The sequence below is a fragment of the Ambystoma mexicanum genome, chromosome 2p, assembly GCF_040938575.1.
Source record: "Ambystoma mexicanum isolate Mex_15411 chromosome 2p, UKY_AmexF1_1, whole genome shotgun sequence".
NCBI classification, from domain to species: Eukaryota; Metazoa; Chordata; class Amphibia; order Caudata; family Ambystomatidae; genus Ambystoma; species Ambystoma mexicanum.
In genome coordinates, this window is record NC_090923.1 from 493,916,033 (window position 1) to 493,935,210 (window position 19,178).

The following is a 19,178-nucleotide window of genomic DNA, read 5'->3' on the forward strand; positions in this document are numbered from 1 at the left end:
ATATACATTTCAAAATGTACTTGTGGTATGCGTTGTATTTGTTAAATTAAGAAAAATGCAGATCTGTATATTCTTTGTCAGTGGGACAATTGATTCAAAATGTACACTCGAAAATCTGTTTTCCAATGCTTAACATTCTATCAACATTTTAAACCTTTACTGTACATCAGCTATGTTTCATCTGTGTGGCTTGATCATTATCTATACCAGCCATAGGTTGTTAAAACACATTTTTACCTCAACACAAGAGTCAGTGGTCGAAATGGCCATGAGCGATTGGGAGTGGTGCTTCTCTACTTTTTCTAAAGGTTTTACTGCTATACTTTTATTTTAAAAAGAAAGCCTTCCCAGAATGGTTTAGTTTTTAAATGAAAGTGTAGGAAAAAGATGAAACTTGCACTTCAGTGCACTGCACAGAACATTCCCTTAAACAGCAGGTGTGCTTGTTTGTGGGTTTGGCTTGTGTGTGGCAGGGGGCATGGCAAAAGGGTTTGTGGGATGCGAGGGCAGGCCAGTAGGGAACATAGTTCCACTACTTTCTTTCGTACACTTCGACCTCTGCCAAGAATTAATTAATAATATATTCTCCATTAAATAAGCTTGATGGAACTGGGGCACATGCTCTGTGTGCTAATGTTTTACAAGCTCACCGTTTAATATTCCTTTCTTGGCGTCTGGTCTGAAAATGCACTTAAATAGTCACTGTAATTATGATTTACCAACTTAACATTGTTCTAGAACTTGGCATCAAAATACAGGAAAAACTGTTGTTTGCACCTATTTTACTTATAATGTGTGTACTTTTTGTGCTTGAAACCAAGACTTGAATAAACACAGCTGTTAAACTTATCTTACAAGCATCCAGTTAAATTCTAGTTTTTTAGAGTCCTTGAAATTCTTGTTTGAAGGTGATGTTTTTCACAACAGTAGGTCTTCCTAGAATAGTCTTCTGATGCAGGGTCATAGTTTATAAATCCACATTGTCTTATATCAGGGATAGATCAGGGGCATTTTCTTTCTCCTCTAAAACTGTGTAAATATGTCTACTAGTTTCATAATTGGTATTAACTGTGTGCAGGTAACCACTTTTCGGAAAAATGTTCAGACCTGAATGGCAGTGTGTAAAGATGCTTAGATAGCAGCCCCCGCTTTTAGTCAACCATGTTTGTAAAGTCACTAAGATAGCTCTGATAAAATAAAGATAAAAAAATATATAAATCAGAACTGCAGTGTAAGACCCATGTGTAATCTCTCCACTGGCTCCCGGTGGCTTTAAGGATCAAATTCAAGACCCTCAGCATCATCCACAAGGCTTTTTGGACCATGGGACCCTGCTACATCCAACTGCCCCTCCCTAAATACCTCCCTTCTAGAGTCCTCAGACTTGTAGCTCCAACTCTCAGCAGATCCGACATTTTTCCAAGCAGCGAGAGGGGGTAAATCTCTCTCTTTGGCAGGTGCCTCCCTCTGGAATGGCCTCCCTGCCACTCTCAGACTTGAGCCAGACCATCTTAAGTTCTGGACGCCTCCCAAGACCCTGCTGTTCTCTACTTCCTTCCTTTTCACTATCCCTTGCTAATTCTCCCATCTGCTGCTGCGACTGGCAGCCTTGTCCCTTATGAGTCTTACAGGACACAAGGCCTTCTTTGACCAGTCTATACCAGCACCTCCCCAAACCAGCACTGCCCTACCAGGCCCCCTTCCCTGCCTTGCACTTAGACGGTGGTCCACCCCTGTCATCCCTTGGCGTTTACCCCCGTGGGTCCCCCCAGCACTTGTCTAGTACCTGGGGCCTCTCGTCCTTCCTCCCCTTCCCCCTGCATGTTCAATGACCCCTCCCCTGACCATACACTTACCACCTCAAGCACCATTCACCGCTCCCCTCCCTCCTGCATTTCTTGTTACTGCATTTGCATGATCCGAATGTCACAAGACCTAGTAGGACTGTTACTGTTGTTTATCTCCCCTACCCCCACACCCCTTTTTTGCCTTGTGGGGCTTGGAAACACCACTTAGCTGTAAAGTGCTGTTAAGAAATGTTCAATAAAATACATAAATAAAATAAGTAACCTAGATCTGAGGAAAGTTTGTAGTGGGCAGCCAGGCCATCTGCATTTACAGTGTTAGAGACATATGTTTTGCGAAATAAAAGAAAGCAGGGAGCATAGATCAGGGGTGGAGTGCTAGATTCAGTGTTCTAAAACTACAAAGAACACCTTTTACCCTAGCATCTACTGTGTAATTGAAAACATTCAGCTGGAAGAAAATGTAAACAAATCACCTACAGGAATATGTAGGTCTATTCTTCAGCGTGTAATTCACTTCAATGATATTTGTGATGTCATGTTTGATGTTCTGGGTGTTAGTCTTAGCAATGCCCGTAGATGGTGCGAGTTATGGTTGCTTAGCTGACATAAAACAAAGGGGCTAAACATGTGATGGCTTCAGTGATGGCAGCAATGACATGTGTGATGGCATCTTTCATGTCTGGGGTGGTAGTGATAGCAGTGGAGAGTGCTGATGGGAAAAGTGGGTGCTTAGCCTACCATAACTGCCGAATTTCAGGGGTTTTTAGATTTTACTTGTAATCATAACGTCCTTTTAACAACGTTTTTGTACTGAGTGGCATAGGTTTATAATAGAGCAACTTAACCATAACGTCCCTTTAACAAAGTTTTTTTTGTAGTGAATTTTGCACATTTTAAGTAGGGCAACGTAACCATAAAGTCCCTTTGACAAACGTTTTTTCAATGATTTGCATAGATTTGCATTACTTTAACTGATTCATAACATAAGTTGCCAAAACATTTTGTTCAGCAGTTTGAAGGATTCCAATAGTAACACATAAGCATACTGTGAAGGATCATTTGACTTCACTGCCCATCTTCCTACGAATTGCACAGTAGCCTATGCTGTTGCACAGCATGGCCACATGGTGCAGAACTCATACACACTTCACAATAAGATGTGTGATTCGTTGATAGTGCGGAAGGACATTGTATGTTGTTCTATGAACTTGTAACTGCAACACTTTCATGCAGAACTCAACAGGGCAAGTTTGCACCACAATAGAACCAAGAGTGCATACCGAGGTCTTTGGATCAGTAAACCCCATTCCACCCTAAAATAATGGGGGTTGAATGCCATTACCCATAGAGATTCTACGGCACTAACCCGTGGGAACAAAAAAAAGGATTTTTTATCTTCAACCGGAACACCTCCGGCGTTCCCGTTTAAAGAAAACAAATCCTTTTCCAAGATGGCCACCATGGAAAAGGAAGGCGGGACGTTGCATAGAAACTCTTTTTGCGCTTTCCATTACAGCTGCCAGAAAGGAAAAAAGGAAAAGGTGTGACCGTACTGGTCAAAGGACATTTGTATTTGTTCTAAAATGTGTCTTTATAGCAACACCTTTAACAGAAAGGCAGTGCCTGGTGGACATGGCAACTTCAATGCAATGTTTTGTCCCAACCAGTAAAAGGCAGTATTTAGCTCCCCGACATTGTGGTCAGTAACCATACCTACAGCCTACCCTTCAGAGACGAAAGGCGCACCGTTGATTTGTTATGTACATGACGACACTTGTGAAATATGAAAACACTACCACAAGTAAAACACAAAAGGTATTTGGTCGTGCGCAATGAACTTTACATAAATATGTGGAACACACAGTAAATATGCTTGGCAAAAATGTGTGTCCAGAAGGCAAAGGCGTAGTCTTCTAACATCTGGACAAAATCACAACAAACTCTGTGAAGTCAAGTGCAATAACGGCAGAAATATTACAAGCAACACCATTGCCACTGACCTGTGTACACATTTTTGTGAAAGTGCCACAGGTTGAATGGGATGAAGAAATGTGTAGTGGGAAGGTATAACCAAGCATTGCTTTGCAAAAGTATCTGTACAGCAAACACTTTTACTACACCTGATCTCATTTTTTCACTTTTAGAAAGATACCAAATCTGACAACATAGCGTCTTCATGCAGAACTAATCTTGGTAATTGGGGCATCTGGGTGACAGAAAGTAGCCTGACGGTACGAAAGCATAGTAGATGGGCCTGAGCTTTAGGTAGCCAAACCAAGTGGTGTGCAATAGCGGTCTGGATAACGTACCTTGGCAGTGTAAAGAAATGATTCCATAATGACTCACACACCATTATACGGCACCTACTAAAGAACACACTGCAACGTAGCATGGCACATTGTGAAGGAAAAGATTAAATTATTAAAAAACACACTAACAGGTACAAATTAGTAAGGTACTTTTATTTCACAATGTACAGTGCTAAAACATTGCCCTATTCTCATTTGCAGAGAAATCGGAAGTGTGTTTCAGTGCTGCACAATGAAAATGGTAATTTTGATGGTGACTTTGATGTTTTGGCACACAGTGACCATGTGTTGGCGTCACAGTTTTTATCATACACACAGTATGCATTGGCGACACAGTAGTCGGTTTCCTCTCACATTCAGCGCCAAGACGACGTCAATCGCTGTGATGTAGTCCATCAGAAAGCATGGTATGTTACTTAAAATGTTAGTGGTAATGGTGACGTTGTTGTTTAACCACACAGAAAATATGCGTTGTTCACACAGTAGTCGTATTCCTCTAACAGTGATTTACAAGGCGACGTGAATGGCTGTGAACTGTGACACCAGAAAGGATGGTATGTTGCTTCTTAGTGCTACAACTGCTTACTGACATAGAGGTCCGATGCGGTCATCCCATTCAATGATGACGCACATGCAACTGGTGGTGAATAGCTGCACTTGACGATTAAAAAAACTGTCACTTGGGTGCTGCAATCCATGACAATCACAATAGGGAAGGAAGTAGCTGAAAAATAAATCTATCAATACGAAGCCTTTGCGGAAATGAAAGGTGTAACACATAACATTTCTATGAACAATTAATCTTATATGGGGAAATGTAGTGGCACCCTACAAAAGGCAACAAAGTGCAATCTGCATAATTGCTAAAAAAAATCAATGACACATACATTTTGTAGAAAATAGTGCACATTTTAGTGACATTGTACAGACGGCGGTAATGGCAATCTCCATAGTGGGGGTACGTCATTATTAATATAAGACTGTGTGTTTCGTACTAGATAAGCGGGGAAGTGGAATTAAAACATGTAGCAGTACGCAACCTCAGCACAAACCAAAGGTGTAAAACATACCCTTTTTTTAGTAAACATTAACTTTTTATGGGGAAATATAGTACCACCTTACAAACCACGACAATGTGCAACGTGCATAATGGCCATTGAAATTTCAACGGCACAGAAACGTCCAAATGCATTAGTAGTAATAAGTCCTGCCCCTGCCACAAAAATGGTGAAAATCCGTCCAGTCATTTGGCCTCTAGCCGTGCACAAAGTTTTTGCCCCGTTCAGTCTATGGAAAAAAAAAACGTTTTGGGACCCCCCCTATAACTTTGCCCCCCCCCCCCGGACGAATCCTTACCATACACTTTTTTGCAAACTTTGGTAAGGATTCGTCCAGGGGGAGCCAAGTTATAAGCCGCCCAAAAAGTGCTCTTCCTATGGAAACTGCAACTTAACCATAACTATATATATATATATATACTACATGGCCTGCGGTAGCGGCCATGTAGTTATAGTTAAATTGCTAATCCCATAGGAAAAGTACTTTTTGGGAGACTTATAACTTTGCTCCCCCTGGACGAATCCTCACCAAACTTTGCAAAAAGAGTATACTGCCCAACTCTAAATTTGTTTGCAAAGTTTGGTGAGGTTCGGTCCGGGGGGGCAAAATTATAGGGGGGGTCCCAAAATGTAATTTTTTCCCATAGAGTGAATGGGGAAAAAATGTTGCTTACACCTACAGCTCAAACCGCTGGACGGATTTGCACCAAATTTGTGGCAGGAGCAGCGGCTTGGTCCCGAAAGCATGCTTTTGTAAATTTGGTGGAAATCCGTCCAGTAGTTTTTTTTTAAACTACCAAAAAGTAGGTCTCAAAAATTTAGTGATATCTATGTCCGTTCCGCGGACACATTTCCCTGTTCGCTATGCGGCCAGGACACTGATTGGCTAATCGGCTTGCGTCATGTCCGCGGACATGTGACGTATTCGCTTATTGGCTGGGGTGAAGCGTGAGGTACGTCAGATTTTTGGAAACGCCCACCATCTTGGATTCGCGGACATAGGCCGGTGTCCGCGGACATAACAGTAAAAACTGATTAAAAAACACAACATTGCACTTGTCAAATTTATCAAATAATGTCTGGGGAGGTGAGGGGGGATGAGGATGGGGTGGAATATGGCTGCAAGAAGCAAAATAATTGCTGTTTTTTGCTACAAAAGTCTGTGAACAGTTCGGATGTTCGCGAACAGTCCTCAGAAGTTCGGGACACTTCAGATGTTTGGGGCCAGTTTTTGGATGGCCTATAACTTTGGCGCTACTTATTGAAAATGCATGAAATTTTGCAATTATATTCCTGGCCTGATCCCGAATGAGTTTGCAAAGGTTGGTGGGATTCTGTCAAGAGGGGGCAAAACTAGAGGTGGGTCCCAAAATTTTGTAAAGGCTTATAAATGAGGTGCCATTTGACGAATCTACACTTAATTTGGCAAACTGATCATACATATGGATATACATGTTTTTGTGAAGTTTGGTGGGATTTTGTCAAGAGGGTGCAGAATCAGAGGGGGTTCCCAAAATAATGTAAAGGCTTATAAATGTGGTGCCATTTGACAATCTATATCTATAAGGTTTGCAAAAAGATTATAGTTCTAGATATAAATGTTTTCGTAAATTCTGAATGGATTTTGTCAAGTGGGGGATAGGTTATATGACGATTGTATGTGCATACATTTGACACTTTTGAAAAAATAAAACATGGGTGGATTTCTAGCAAACTTGTCTAAGGAGCATTGGCAAGGACCTGAAAGCATGGTTTTGCAAATGTGCCTGTGTTTTATTTTTTGACAAGTGTCATAATGTAAGCACGCAAAATAGTGATATATCTTTGGTGACTGAGGTGTAGCCTGTGGCCACGGGCAGTGGCCAGATTGTCTAGGTTATGGAATAAGGTCATGATCCGGACACTCTGGCTACTGGCCATGACCATGAGGGACAACATATGGGGTTAAAGTAGCCATGTCCACCTGGCACTGGCTTTGTGGTGAAGTTATTCGAAATTGGGATAGATTTGAAAGGGAAGAAAAATGTGCTTGTGGTAATAAGGTCATATGGTTCTCTTTTTGTCTTCTACAGGCTTCCATGGAAAGCGAAGAGGGGCCCTGTATGGAACCCTGCCTTCCCTTTCCATGGTGACCATCTTGGAAACAGGCTTCTATGGAAAGCGAAGAGGGGTCCTGTATGGAACCCCGCCTTCCCTTTCGATGGTGGCCATCTTGAAAAGGGATTTTCCTTCCTACACCGGGATGTCGGAGGCGTCATGGTGTAGGAAGAAAAATACTTTTTTTCAGCACCCTGGGTTCCTGTTTTGGGAACCTGGGGTGTTAATGGCCTTCATCCCCCATTACAGGTGCTGGAATGGGGGAGTAATGGTCCAGAGCTTCGCTTGGGCTGATAACATGGGCTGCCAGGCCGGTATCCACCGTTCCAGCCCTGGAGCAGAGGATGAATGCCACAATATTCCCATTAGCATAACACAAAATACACATGGAAATGTTGGAAAATCTTATTAGTCTATGCACTTTACTGAGAAATATAAAGTAGATGGAGTATATACGTTTTTTTTAGTTCTATTTTTTAACTGTGAAAGGTGGTTTCTTTTGTTGTTATTGGATGTCTTTTTTTTTTGTTGGCAGGAGAGCTAACTAAGAATGAAATGTGGGGAGCAAATGAGGGAAGAGGCACCAAACACTAATATGGAGGGGTAGGTGGACAGGGGAAAATGTTGCGCGTGTATTATTTCTAAGGTAGGGGACAGTGTTTCTCATTCTCCTTGATTAAAGCAGTGGTGGTGGCTCTTGGGGAGGAGGGATGGAAACAGCTGATGCCATTTTAAGATAAATAGCAGTTTTGCTAAAAGTATGTACTGTGTACTAGATTGTTAATGGATAATGAGTAGGAATAGGTGTTGGAGCTGTGCAAGCGAAATTTTGAAGTTTGCAAGTTCCTAGATCAGTAGAAAATGCAGTTCCAAACTCTCCGTGAAGCACAGATTTTATTGTGAAGTGCAGATGGGCTCTCGGACACATCATCATACCGTGCGCCAGCGTATGGTCATGTGGCACTGTCCAGAAGGTCTGCAAAGAAGTCAGATGTTTGTAGACGTCCACGGATGCAGAACTAGTTGAAATAGTTGCAAAACGTGTATAGAAGTCTTGAAAATGATTCTAGAAAGTGGGAAATGGCAGAGTTTTAAGGTGACACTTTGTAAATTGGACACAAATATTGCTATATCGGGTAAGTATGATATCGGTAAGTTGTACGAAAATAGCACACAATGGTAAAAACCCATGAAATTCTATGAACAAACTTTATTAAAGAGACGTTAGGGTTAAGTTGCACTCATAAAAAACCTATGAAAGTCAGTGAAAAAACTTTGTTAAGGGGACGTTATGGTTAAGTTGCACTAATAAAAACCTTTAAAATTAAAAAAAAAACTTTGTTAAAGGGACATTATGGTTAAGTTGCAGTAATAAAAACCTATACAATTCAATGAAAAAACTTAGTTAGAGGGACGTTATGGTTAAGTTGCACTAATAAAAACCTATGAAATTCAATGAAAAAACTTTGTTTAAGGGACATTATGGTTAAGTTGCGCTACTAAAAACCTATGAAATAAGGTCCTGGTTGTTAGTCTTAGCAGTGCACAGTGGTGGCACGAGTTATGGTTTCTTAGCTTACCGTAACTGGCAAATTTCAGGGGTTTTTCGATTTTACTTGTAACCATAACATCCTTTTAACAACGTTTTTTTTACTGAATTTCATAGGTTTTTAGTAACGCAACTTAATCCTAATGTCCCTTTAATAAAGTTTTTTCATTCAATATATATATATATAAAAGTCAAAGGCCCTCATTACAACACCGGCGCTAAACCATGGCGCTATTAGCACCATGGTTGGTGCCGGTGTTGTAACGAGTCCGCCATGGTGAAATGGGGAAATACCGCCCCATTCCAAGGTTGGCGGGGTGGTATTTCCCCATTTCATCATGGCCCTTCCCCATTTTTGCCCCATAGGGATCAATGGGAATGGGGAAGGCAACAATTACGGTACCACAAATTGCGGTATCGTAATTTCCTGCAAGGTCCCTTTGTGGGTCCCTACTTTAACAGCTGGTCCAGACCAGCCGTTCAGGTCGGGTCCCACAAATGGACCTCGTAGTAAGGCGCTAAGTGGTTAACGGCGCTGCAGCCTTTTACGGCGCCGTTAACCACTTAGCGCCTTTGTCGAAATGAGGCCCAAAATGTGTTTGTTTGTTTGTGGTGGGATTTGTGTAAAGCTTTGTTTCTTATATTATTCCACACTTTTTCACCAATCTGCACCTAATTTGACATAGTTTGCTGTTAGGATACTCCAAAAATTACTGGCTACATGACATTTGGACACCCCATCCAGTTCTCTGGACATCAGTACAAGTCCAAATGTGTTTGTGGGTTTGTGGCTTGGTGAAGCGTTGTTCCTTACACAATTCTGCACTGTTTCACCAATCTGCACCAAAGTTTGCATAGTTACCTTGTATGATCCTCCTGCCATTACTAGCTCATGACAGTTGGACACCCCACACATTTCCCTAGATTTCAGCACCTTCACACATGAGGTTCTCCACAAACGAAAGACAACGCCGCTGAAAGGAATTACCAATTCTATCCCAGAAACAGACCGTGGACCTGGTAACTCTAACGTAGAGGGAGAACCCTAAGAATCATTACAGTGATAGCACTACATGAAACACATGAATACGACATAATTTCATGCAAGAAAAATGCATACACCTACAAGGAATGCTATTGAACTATTAAACCCTCCTGAGGATCTGCATATATTGTGGGTAAACACGTGTCGAGGGAATTGTAATCAAAGAAACTATATTGCAAGGCAATCAAGAAAATATTATTTTGAAAATACTGTTCATTAAAGAATTACAGCCAAAACCAATTTTGGAGCGCTAGAATTGAGTGACTGGACCCTTTTTTTAATGTTACAATTTTTGACGCATTCAGCATTCCAAATGCAACCGGCCACTCCTACTGCAGCCCCAACACATCATTAACCAAATCAAATAATTCCACAGCAACAGCCAGTTCGCCATCAGTTGTTTAAGACTACACACAGTATTTTACAAATTACCTACTGCCCTAGAAGCACACACAACAAGCTTCTAGACTATCTTGTATCAGTAAACAGTGTATACATTAATTTCAATGTCACAGACCTAAAATGCCTCTTGAAGTCCTACAACCATACAACCATACATATTTAACATGTTGTAGTCAATAACCAGTTATGTGAACACATCAAGGACACTTGCTAAATTCAAGTGCAGGTCAACAGTGTTATATATCCTTTGTATGTCCCAGATTGTATCCTGAACAAAGTTAAATTATCTTTTCTGCTCCCCACCAATTCATGACATAACTACATGTGCATGCACTGCAACATATATGTGTTGTATATGGACATCTGGATATGAAGTATGTGAAATTGGTAAACCTTGCAAAAAGACCTATGACCAGAATAATACCTTTAGGGATGTTAACCTTTGAAATGATATGTGATCCGTCAGGGACAGCCTAAAGCATAACATTGCTATTATGTTAATGTGTGATACAGGTCATGTAGGTATGAGGCTGTATAAATATTTAGGTAGGTGTAACTTTATTTCTCTCTACCACCACACAATAGAAGTGTGATAATGTTCTGTATTATGTGCATTTACCTACATGTACAGTACTCACAACACAGTTTAAAGTGAGTTTCTTGCTTTCTTCCAGAAAATGATGAAGGATAACAATTTAGTGCGGCACTTGGATGCCTGTGAAACCATGGGCAATGCTACAGCCATCTGCTCCGACAAGACAGGCACTTTGACAACAAACAGGATGACAGTGGTGCAGGCCTACATGGGAGATGTCAGGTACAAGGAGATCCCTGACCCAGATGCACTTCCAGCCAAAGCTTTAAATTTATTAGTGGATGCCATATCCATCAACAGTGCTTACACTACTAAAGTCCTGGTGAGTGTATTGTAGTTGCTTTGTAAAAGTATTAGGTCCCGTTTTATGTTTGACTTAAACAATACATGGAATGCAATGCATGTATATGTGTGTGTAATATCAAACTGTTCAAATGAAAGCATATCTAAATAAGGCACTTCCTTTAGTTATAAGCAAAGATCATGTGTTTTAATAAAGAAACTGCCCATGGTAATCTTATTATATTTTCATGACTAGAATACAACAGTTTTGAAATGAGAAGTTTCAATTAAGTCTAACCTCAGTTAGAAATAATCAACACTCACATGGAGTGAAACTTGCTATCTTGTTCTTATGCACAATATGATGTTTTACTCTTTGGGTCTGCCAACAGCGTCTCTCCAGGTGTTTTGGATTCCCGGATCCCTCACAATTGACCATTGACTATGCTGGCAAGAGCTGATGGGTGGGAACTGTATTTTGAAACATCTGGAGAGCCAAAGGTTGCAGACCACTGTTCTACTCCATTCCCAGGGTCCTCTATTTAAGAGAACTAATTGTACTTGTTGACCCTGTTATAAGTGAATTTAAGTGGCGGCAGAAAGTTATGAACTGGGTACAATCGCTTCAATCAAGCCTTATTCTAGCTGTGTAAGTGTTTTAATCAGATGATACTAATTAAAACCTGTATATTGTTTGTTGTATGGGTGAATATGAAAACCGCTTTTATGGGTGGGTATGTGAAGACATTCACAAGCAAGCCTCTAGAGATGGAATGTTGCATGCAGGATTTGAGACATGAGAAACTGAATCTCTTGAGGAGTTACATTAGTGCACTGCAGAATCAGTGTGATGTGGAACAGGAGTTATGCAAAGTGTCATTAGTGAATGAGGGTAGGGAGGAACACACTGACAAATGATTCAAATGTGCTAAGTAAAGGTATGATAAAATGTGAATGGCATGCCGGAACCGTCACAGTCTACTAACCAGAGAGTCAAGGAAGGGTGAATAATACTATTAAACAGAGAGACACATGTTGCAGAGTTGTAGTATTTGCATATGCTAAGTACCAATGAATAATGTCAACAATGAATAATGTCACGGGGTGAGATGGATGAAATGCTGCAACATTATCTAAGATTGACAAACATAGAGTAGAAAGTAGCGGTTTGGTACATCACCACCAGAAGAAGCATCGTTGATGCCAAACTATAGGTTGATGATTTCAGTAGAAGTGAGTCAAGATTAGAGTATTTGCAGCAACGTTCTGGTTTAACCAAGATATAAGGGCAGCGTAGACATTGAAAGTCCTAGCGACTGTAAAGCACAGTAATAAGGACACACACTTGCCTGGTTTCTATGTAAGTGAATCAGGATATGATTCTGTCAGGTAATGAAAAAGTAAACGAGACAAATGAAGATATATCTGCGCAACATCCGGAGAGAAGTGGACAATTAAACACACGTAGGAGAGGGTAGAGGCCCGTTGACGTGTGTCAATAACAAAGAGATGATATCAACATCAATTAAAAAACAAACTATGCATAGCATATTAGTATTACAAGGCTAATGCACACTGAAACAAAGTCATAGTGATAGCTTAGTAGGTACTTTAAGGATTACATTTGTTTTAAACTTTAAGGAACTGATTCACAGAACTGTATTATAATGGTGCAATCCCATGGGAAAACAATCTGGTAGTCAAGCTTACAATATTCAACAATGTTTACAGTAGGTTGTCGATTAAAATCCTAACAGAGTAAACGTAAACATTTGAAGATAATTTCTTGTATAGATGCCTGGGCTACTGCCTGAGATACCTAAATGACAATCCCTTGAAAAAATATATACCCATAACAATAAACACGCATCTTATTATGGAAGACTATGATGAGAGAAAACACTGGTCTTGTCACTTGAAATTCCACGCAACAGTTATGATGAAGATGTGTGTGCACTCCAGCTACAGTCACATTGATAGAACAGCATTAGGACATGTTGTAGATACTTACATTTTGACTGAAGCTATTAAATCCAATGCAAAAGTAGATTTTTAGTTTTCCCATCATCCTAAATGAATTTTGCTCTACCAGTGGAGTCACTCTAACATGGGAAGAGGGCGTGGGAAGAGCAGAGAGGTGGTAATCAGGGATAGAAAGAAATGGAAGTGAGGAATGGATGGACGAAAGATGGAGATTAAAATCACCCAAGAGTATAAGCGGATAAGACGAAGGCAGAACTGCTGAGAGTAAGGTATCAATATCCTCACAGAAGATAACAACCGAGCCTGGAGGGCGATACACCAGGAGGAAAGTAAGATGATATGGTTTTGTAAAAGTAGTTATAAAATATTAAAATGACATAAAGGTGGGAAGAGAAGGAGACAGAGAGATAAGATATGTTATGATAGGGCATTATTATGCATATAACGAGAGGAGGAAAAAACAGGGCAGCAATGCTCTGAGTAAGTGCAACTAGGGGAATGCGGCTCTCGGTAGTGCAAGCAGAACAAGGGACTGCAGAGTTACAGTTACAGCCCTAAGTGCGTGGTAGGCCAGAGGCATTGCAAGGTTGACTGATCAAGAAAGAGCATAGTACCCAGTGAGACTCTGAGGGTTGCCAAGCAACCAGTCGGTGCAGCAGGCAAGTAGGTCAGGTAGGTCATCAGGGGAAGGAGAGAGAGAAAGCAGAGGCGAAGAGGAACATTTTGAGCTGCCTCCGGAACTTCAGGTGGTCTGGCTCAAATTTGTGAGGGGCAAGGAGGCCATACCAAAGGGAGGCCTGCAGAGGAGAGAAATCTACCCCCCACTCTCTGCCTGGAGAAGTGTCTAACCCTTAGAGAGTTGGAGGTAGCTGAGCAAATGGTTCGAGAAGGAAGGCATTTTGGAAGAGAACATTGGATGTAGTGCAGGCCGTGTCCCCAAAAAACCTTGCACACAATGCAAAGGGTCTTAAACTTGATCCTTGAAACCAGCGGAATCCAGTGGAGAGATTTCAGGGCTCGAGAGATATGGTTCCTGGGCTTGAGGCCAAGGATACGTCTTGAAATCAAGTTCTGGATTAGTTGCAGAGGGCAGATAGTAGAGGAAGGCAGATTGAGAAAGAGCATGTTGCAGTAGTCCAGACTAGAGAGAACCAGGGCTCTGGAGACAGTGAGCCTTTGGGAGAAAATGAGAAAGGGAAGAGTCCCTTTGAAAAGATGCAGCTGGTAGTGTGACTTTTGGCAGCATCTGAGATGTAAGGAGAGAAAGAGAGAGTGGAATCAAAGATGGCTGCAATGTTTTTTGCCTCGCAGGATAGCAAAGGAAGAGGGCCCATGTCAGGTGGCCAGAGTGAGAGAGGAAAATCAATCGCAGGGGTCCCAATGAGAAGGATCTCCATCTTACTGGCATTAATGCATAGATCATTGGAGGCACACCAATCCTGAATTGTGGATAGAGAGTCAGAAATGAGCAAGAGAGGAGAGGAGACTGAGCAGAGCCTGTAGGAAAGTTGAATGGCATCCGCATACAACTGAAAGTTAAATGTGAAGGTAGAGATCAGGTGGGCCAAAGGGGCCAAGTAAAGATTAAATAACCCGTGTGATAGGATAGAGCCCTGGGGAACACCACAGAGGTGGCCAAGAGAGAGAGGTGGCCAAGAGAAAGGGACCAAGATGGACCTGGGAAGGGCAATCCGAGTCGAAGGTGGTCAGCCACTTCAGGGCCTGATCCGTGATGCCCAGGTTCTCACGGAGTCGCTTGATCAGGATGGTGTGGTTGATCATGTCGAAAGCAGAGGAAAGATCAAGGAGGATGAGGACAGAGGAATTCTGGCATCAAGGTTAGAGAGAAGATATTCAGTGGTGTTCAGGAGAACAGTTTTGTGCCTCTGGCAGCTCTGAAGCCAGACTCATGGTCATGGAGACAGCCAACAGATTCAGTGTGGAGAGGAAGCTAGGAGATGGGCAGCTTTTCCAAAAGATTTCCCAGGAAAGGGGTCATGGAGCTTGCCCGATAGTTTGCCAGGCAGGTAAGATTGGCAGACAGCTTCTTGAGGACGGGGTGTACAAGGGAGTGGTTAAGGGGAGAGTGGAAAGTTCCAGTGGTGAAAGAGCAATTACAGAAATCAGCCAAGACTCGAGAGAGGGTGTCAATATGGTCCATGATGTTCTGGAGGAGCATGAGAGCACCTAATACGATGACACTTTTATTGATCGGACTTGTCTAGAAACCTCATCAGGTGTTGTCAGAGAGAAAGGGGAGAAAGGAGGAGGAGAGGGAGAGATGGCCTAACGTGGGCCGAGAGAAGAATAGGGAAAGGAAGAGGAGATGTCCTGAGTTTTAGCAGAGAAGTGAGAGTCCAGAGCAATACAGAGGGCCTGGGAGGGAACAGGAGAGGTAGAGATTGCAACAAGATTGGCCAGTTCCTTACAGATTTTAAAGGGTTTGGCCGCATTGTTAGAGGCAGCAGAGATGCAGGATTGAATGTGTGCTCTCTCCTTGGACTGGACAGAGCGTCTGTATTGCCTTTGGAGCAGCGGCAGGCCAGTTTGTCAGAGGATGCACACGAAACCCTCCACTTCCTCTCAGCCATCCTGCCCTTGTGTTTCAGGACGGCGAGGTCAGAATCATACCAAGAGTTGCACTTGGAGGCAGGCTTCAGCCGGATTCTCATGATAGGTCAACAATGTCAAGGGTGTTGGAAATAGAATGATGCAGATTAGAAAGGGCTGTGTCAGGGTGTGAGTCAGCCACAGGAGTGGGAGGAGCAGAGAAAATAGAGACAAAGGCTACCACTGACACACGCTTCATGGGCCACATGACCGAGAAGGTAGGTGGCAGTGCTGCGGAGCCTTTGCATGAGGGTTAGAGTTTCAGATGAGAGGAGAGTAGAAAGCGGTCAGTTCAAGAGAGAGGAGTGGAGAGAGGGTTAGAGAGGGGGATGTCTAAGGTGATGAGAACCTCCAAAGTATGTCCAGCAGAGTGTGTTGGGCCAGAGGGCAGAATGGAAAGAGAGAGAGTGTTGCAGATGTTGTGGAAACGCTGGGAGGAGGGATTTAAAGCATCCAGAAGGATGTTGAAATCTCTGAGTAGGAGAAGTTGGCCATAGTTAGAGTGAGACCAGGCATTCAAAGGAGGAGTAGGCTTGCATAGTGATGACAGAGCGAGACGTACTCCAAAAAGATCAGGGCTACTCCACCTCCACGACGGTTAGTACTGGGTTCAGAGAGGATCTTGTTGCCCACAGGGAGGAGAGTGTCAAAACTCGTGACAGAACTGGCCGTAAACCATGTCTCGGTAAGAGTATGGACATCTAGGTCGAGTTCTTCAAGGAGGTGACAGATGTCAGAGGATTGTTTGACAGCAGAACGAGAGTTGAGAGTAGGGACGTGGAGCAAGTTGCCACATTTGAAAGACTTCTGTGGAGGAGTACAGGCTTGAGTTGTACCATGCAGAGGTTGTAGAGGGGCCTGAGGTTGGGCAACGGAGGAAGATGAGGGTGCCAGAGAGGTGGCAGAAGGAGTCATAGGAGAAGACGGGAAGTTGATAAGACATGGGAAACGCCTATCAAAAAGGAGGAGATTGGGCTGAGGGCCCTGAAAAAAATGGGGCTATTCAGATAGACATTAATCATGGTCATGGAGGAGTGGAAAGGGGGCCAAGAGGACTTTCCACCTAGTGCCACCATTAATGGTACAAGACAGGAAAGGAGTGAGAACAGAGACAATATAAATGGTCCATAGGTCTGGAGAGGGGACGACAAAGAGGATGTCAGTGAGAGTCTGTTTGGAGGAAACACTGGTGTAGGTATCAGCGATAGGCCGGCCAGGGTTGGAGACCAGGATGTCCATTTTGAACTTCTTTCTTCCAGACTTAGTGAGAGGGTAAGAGACAGAGTAGCAGTCATAGAAGATGGGAGAGACAGAGGGCTCCATAGGGGGTGCAAAGGAAGGAAGTAGGTGGAGGAGAAGGGTTTGAAAGAAGATAGAGAGATGCACAGCCCTGTGGCACACAACTCAGAATGCACAGGGGTAAGAGAAGAAGGAGGGGGGCCAGGGTCACAACAAAGGAAGACACAGGAGATGTACAAGTAACTCACAACAATCAATGGAACACAAAAAGGATGAAGAGTAGAGAATGCCTGTACCACTGCCACGTGCTGCAGGATGGGGAGTGTGCATGAACGCAGTAGCAGACACAGAAAGAGAAGCAGGAATAGAAAGATGAGACCGAAATTTCAGTAATACACATTAAGTGAAGATTAAGACAGTGAATAAATGTCAAGGACAGAATGGGATTCATTACATAAGGAAAGAACATTCCAAAGGGTGATATTAATAGAGGTGGAATAGGGAAAACAAGGAAGATAGGTACGATTATTTATATTTCAGGCAGAAGAACAAGGAGCTGGGGAATTAAATGTGCAGCAAGAACCATTGGGGAAAGGAGCATCAGGCATGATATAGAAAGAAGGAAATGCAGAGTACAGGAGTAAGAATGTAACTAGCGCTAAGATGGAACATGTTCCGGAACCAGACACTGAACGAGGTGAGTAAGTGGCGTTTGTGGAAGCCAGGAAGTCAGAGTGTCCTCATAGATGCCATAGATTAGGATACACTTTGCCCTGATTTCACCCCCTCGACACTGGCAGGCAATGGTTTCATAGACCGAGTCTGCTCCTCCTGAGGTGTACACTGTGAGACGCTCTTTAGCTCCTCCGCCTTTTGCTCTTTGGTCCCCTGCAGCAACACCACCACCCCTCCCCTCTTTCACCTATCCCCAAGTTACCTGCCAGATTCTGCAGATACTCCTCAAGGGACTCTGCCTCCGCCAGATTGGTGGAAACATGTCCTCCTCCTCCTCATGCTCTCCTCCCCTTATCCTCCATTTTCCAGTATCCAGTTATAAGGTCACATGGGAAAAGGTCACTAGGGGACAACATTTCCTGCTATTTGCAATCACACACAAATCAAGCACTTTCCCCTAATATTCTAGGACTCAGAATATAAAATGATACCTGCCCTACAATATTTGGGGAAGGATTTGAAGGGTGCAGGGAAAAAAGTTGCCTGCCTGGCGACTTTTTCCCAGGGGACATTTTCACATGAAACCTATTCTCCCTTACTCATGCTCCCTCTCTCCTCCTCATTCTCTGACTCCCCTTCCTCAACCACGATTATCACCTCCTCAAACACCATCTCCCCTTCCACAGTCACTGTATCCCCTTCCTCAATCACCATATATTCTTCCTCAACCACTGCTTCTCCCTCAAATGTCATCTCAACATCTGTTTGCCCCTCCTCCTTGGGCTGAGTCTCCCCTACTGGCTGACGTCAAACACCTCTTACACAGAGAAGCAGTAGTCCAGCTACTTTTCTTCTCCCTCAGAACTCTCTCAAAATGAAATTGCATTCTTCCTAAGGTCCTAATATGCAATATAAATGTGCATATGGTGCCTATTGTGCCTAGGGTGTCAATGTGAAAAACACAAAACTAGTGATAAATACAAGCAAAGGAATTCTTGCAAGACTCACATGATGGGATACTGGTCTGGAATCACATACATAGTTAGAAGGTGACCTAGCACAGCACTAGAAGACCTCTCTGGTTCACACAAAACATGCCTCTACAAAGACAAGAAAGGAAAGTTGTAAGGACAGTTGTGGCACAGCAAGCAGAGCGCTCTCTTTGACATCCGTGCAGAACTTGCTAACACAGTTTCGAATCCCGGCAGGGCCAAACTCAGCCTTTTATCCTACCGAGGTCGATAAATGAGCACCACACACCGTGGGTAATAATAAGCAGCGCTCCTATACCTCAGGGTTTGTAGCGCTACATAAATGGCAAATTATTATTACTATTATTATTATTGTTATTTATTTGGATGGTACAAAGGGAAACATATTAAGTAAAAGTGGATTGTTCTGGTTCTTTTTCTAGACCTTTTTAATGGGATTAAGGTTAAAAAGGGAAGATTGGAGAGGGGGACTAATGAACAATAAATACCACACACAACTAACACTGCCAGCACACTTACAAACTCTCCTAAACC

The 19,178-nt window shown here is 42.8% G+C and overlaps 1 protein-coding gene across 17 annotated transcripts in view; it reads left to right on the forward strand.

Annotated features, from left to right (window-relative positions):
- The window catches only part of ATP2B2 (ATPase plasma membrane Ca2+ transporting 2), a 2,164,916-nt gene that overhangs the window by 1,489,991 nt on the left and 655,747 nt on the right, over nt 1–19,178 (forward strand). For all 17 annotated transcript variants that reach the window (XM_069643898.1, XM_069643899.1, XM_069643906.1 and 14 more), the window contains one exon: nt 10,943–11,185. In XM_069643898.1, the coding sequence (XP_069499999.1) occupies nt 10,943–11,185 (243 nt within the window). The remainder of the gene's footprint in view (nt 1–10,942; nt 11,186–19,178) is intronic.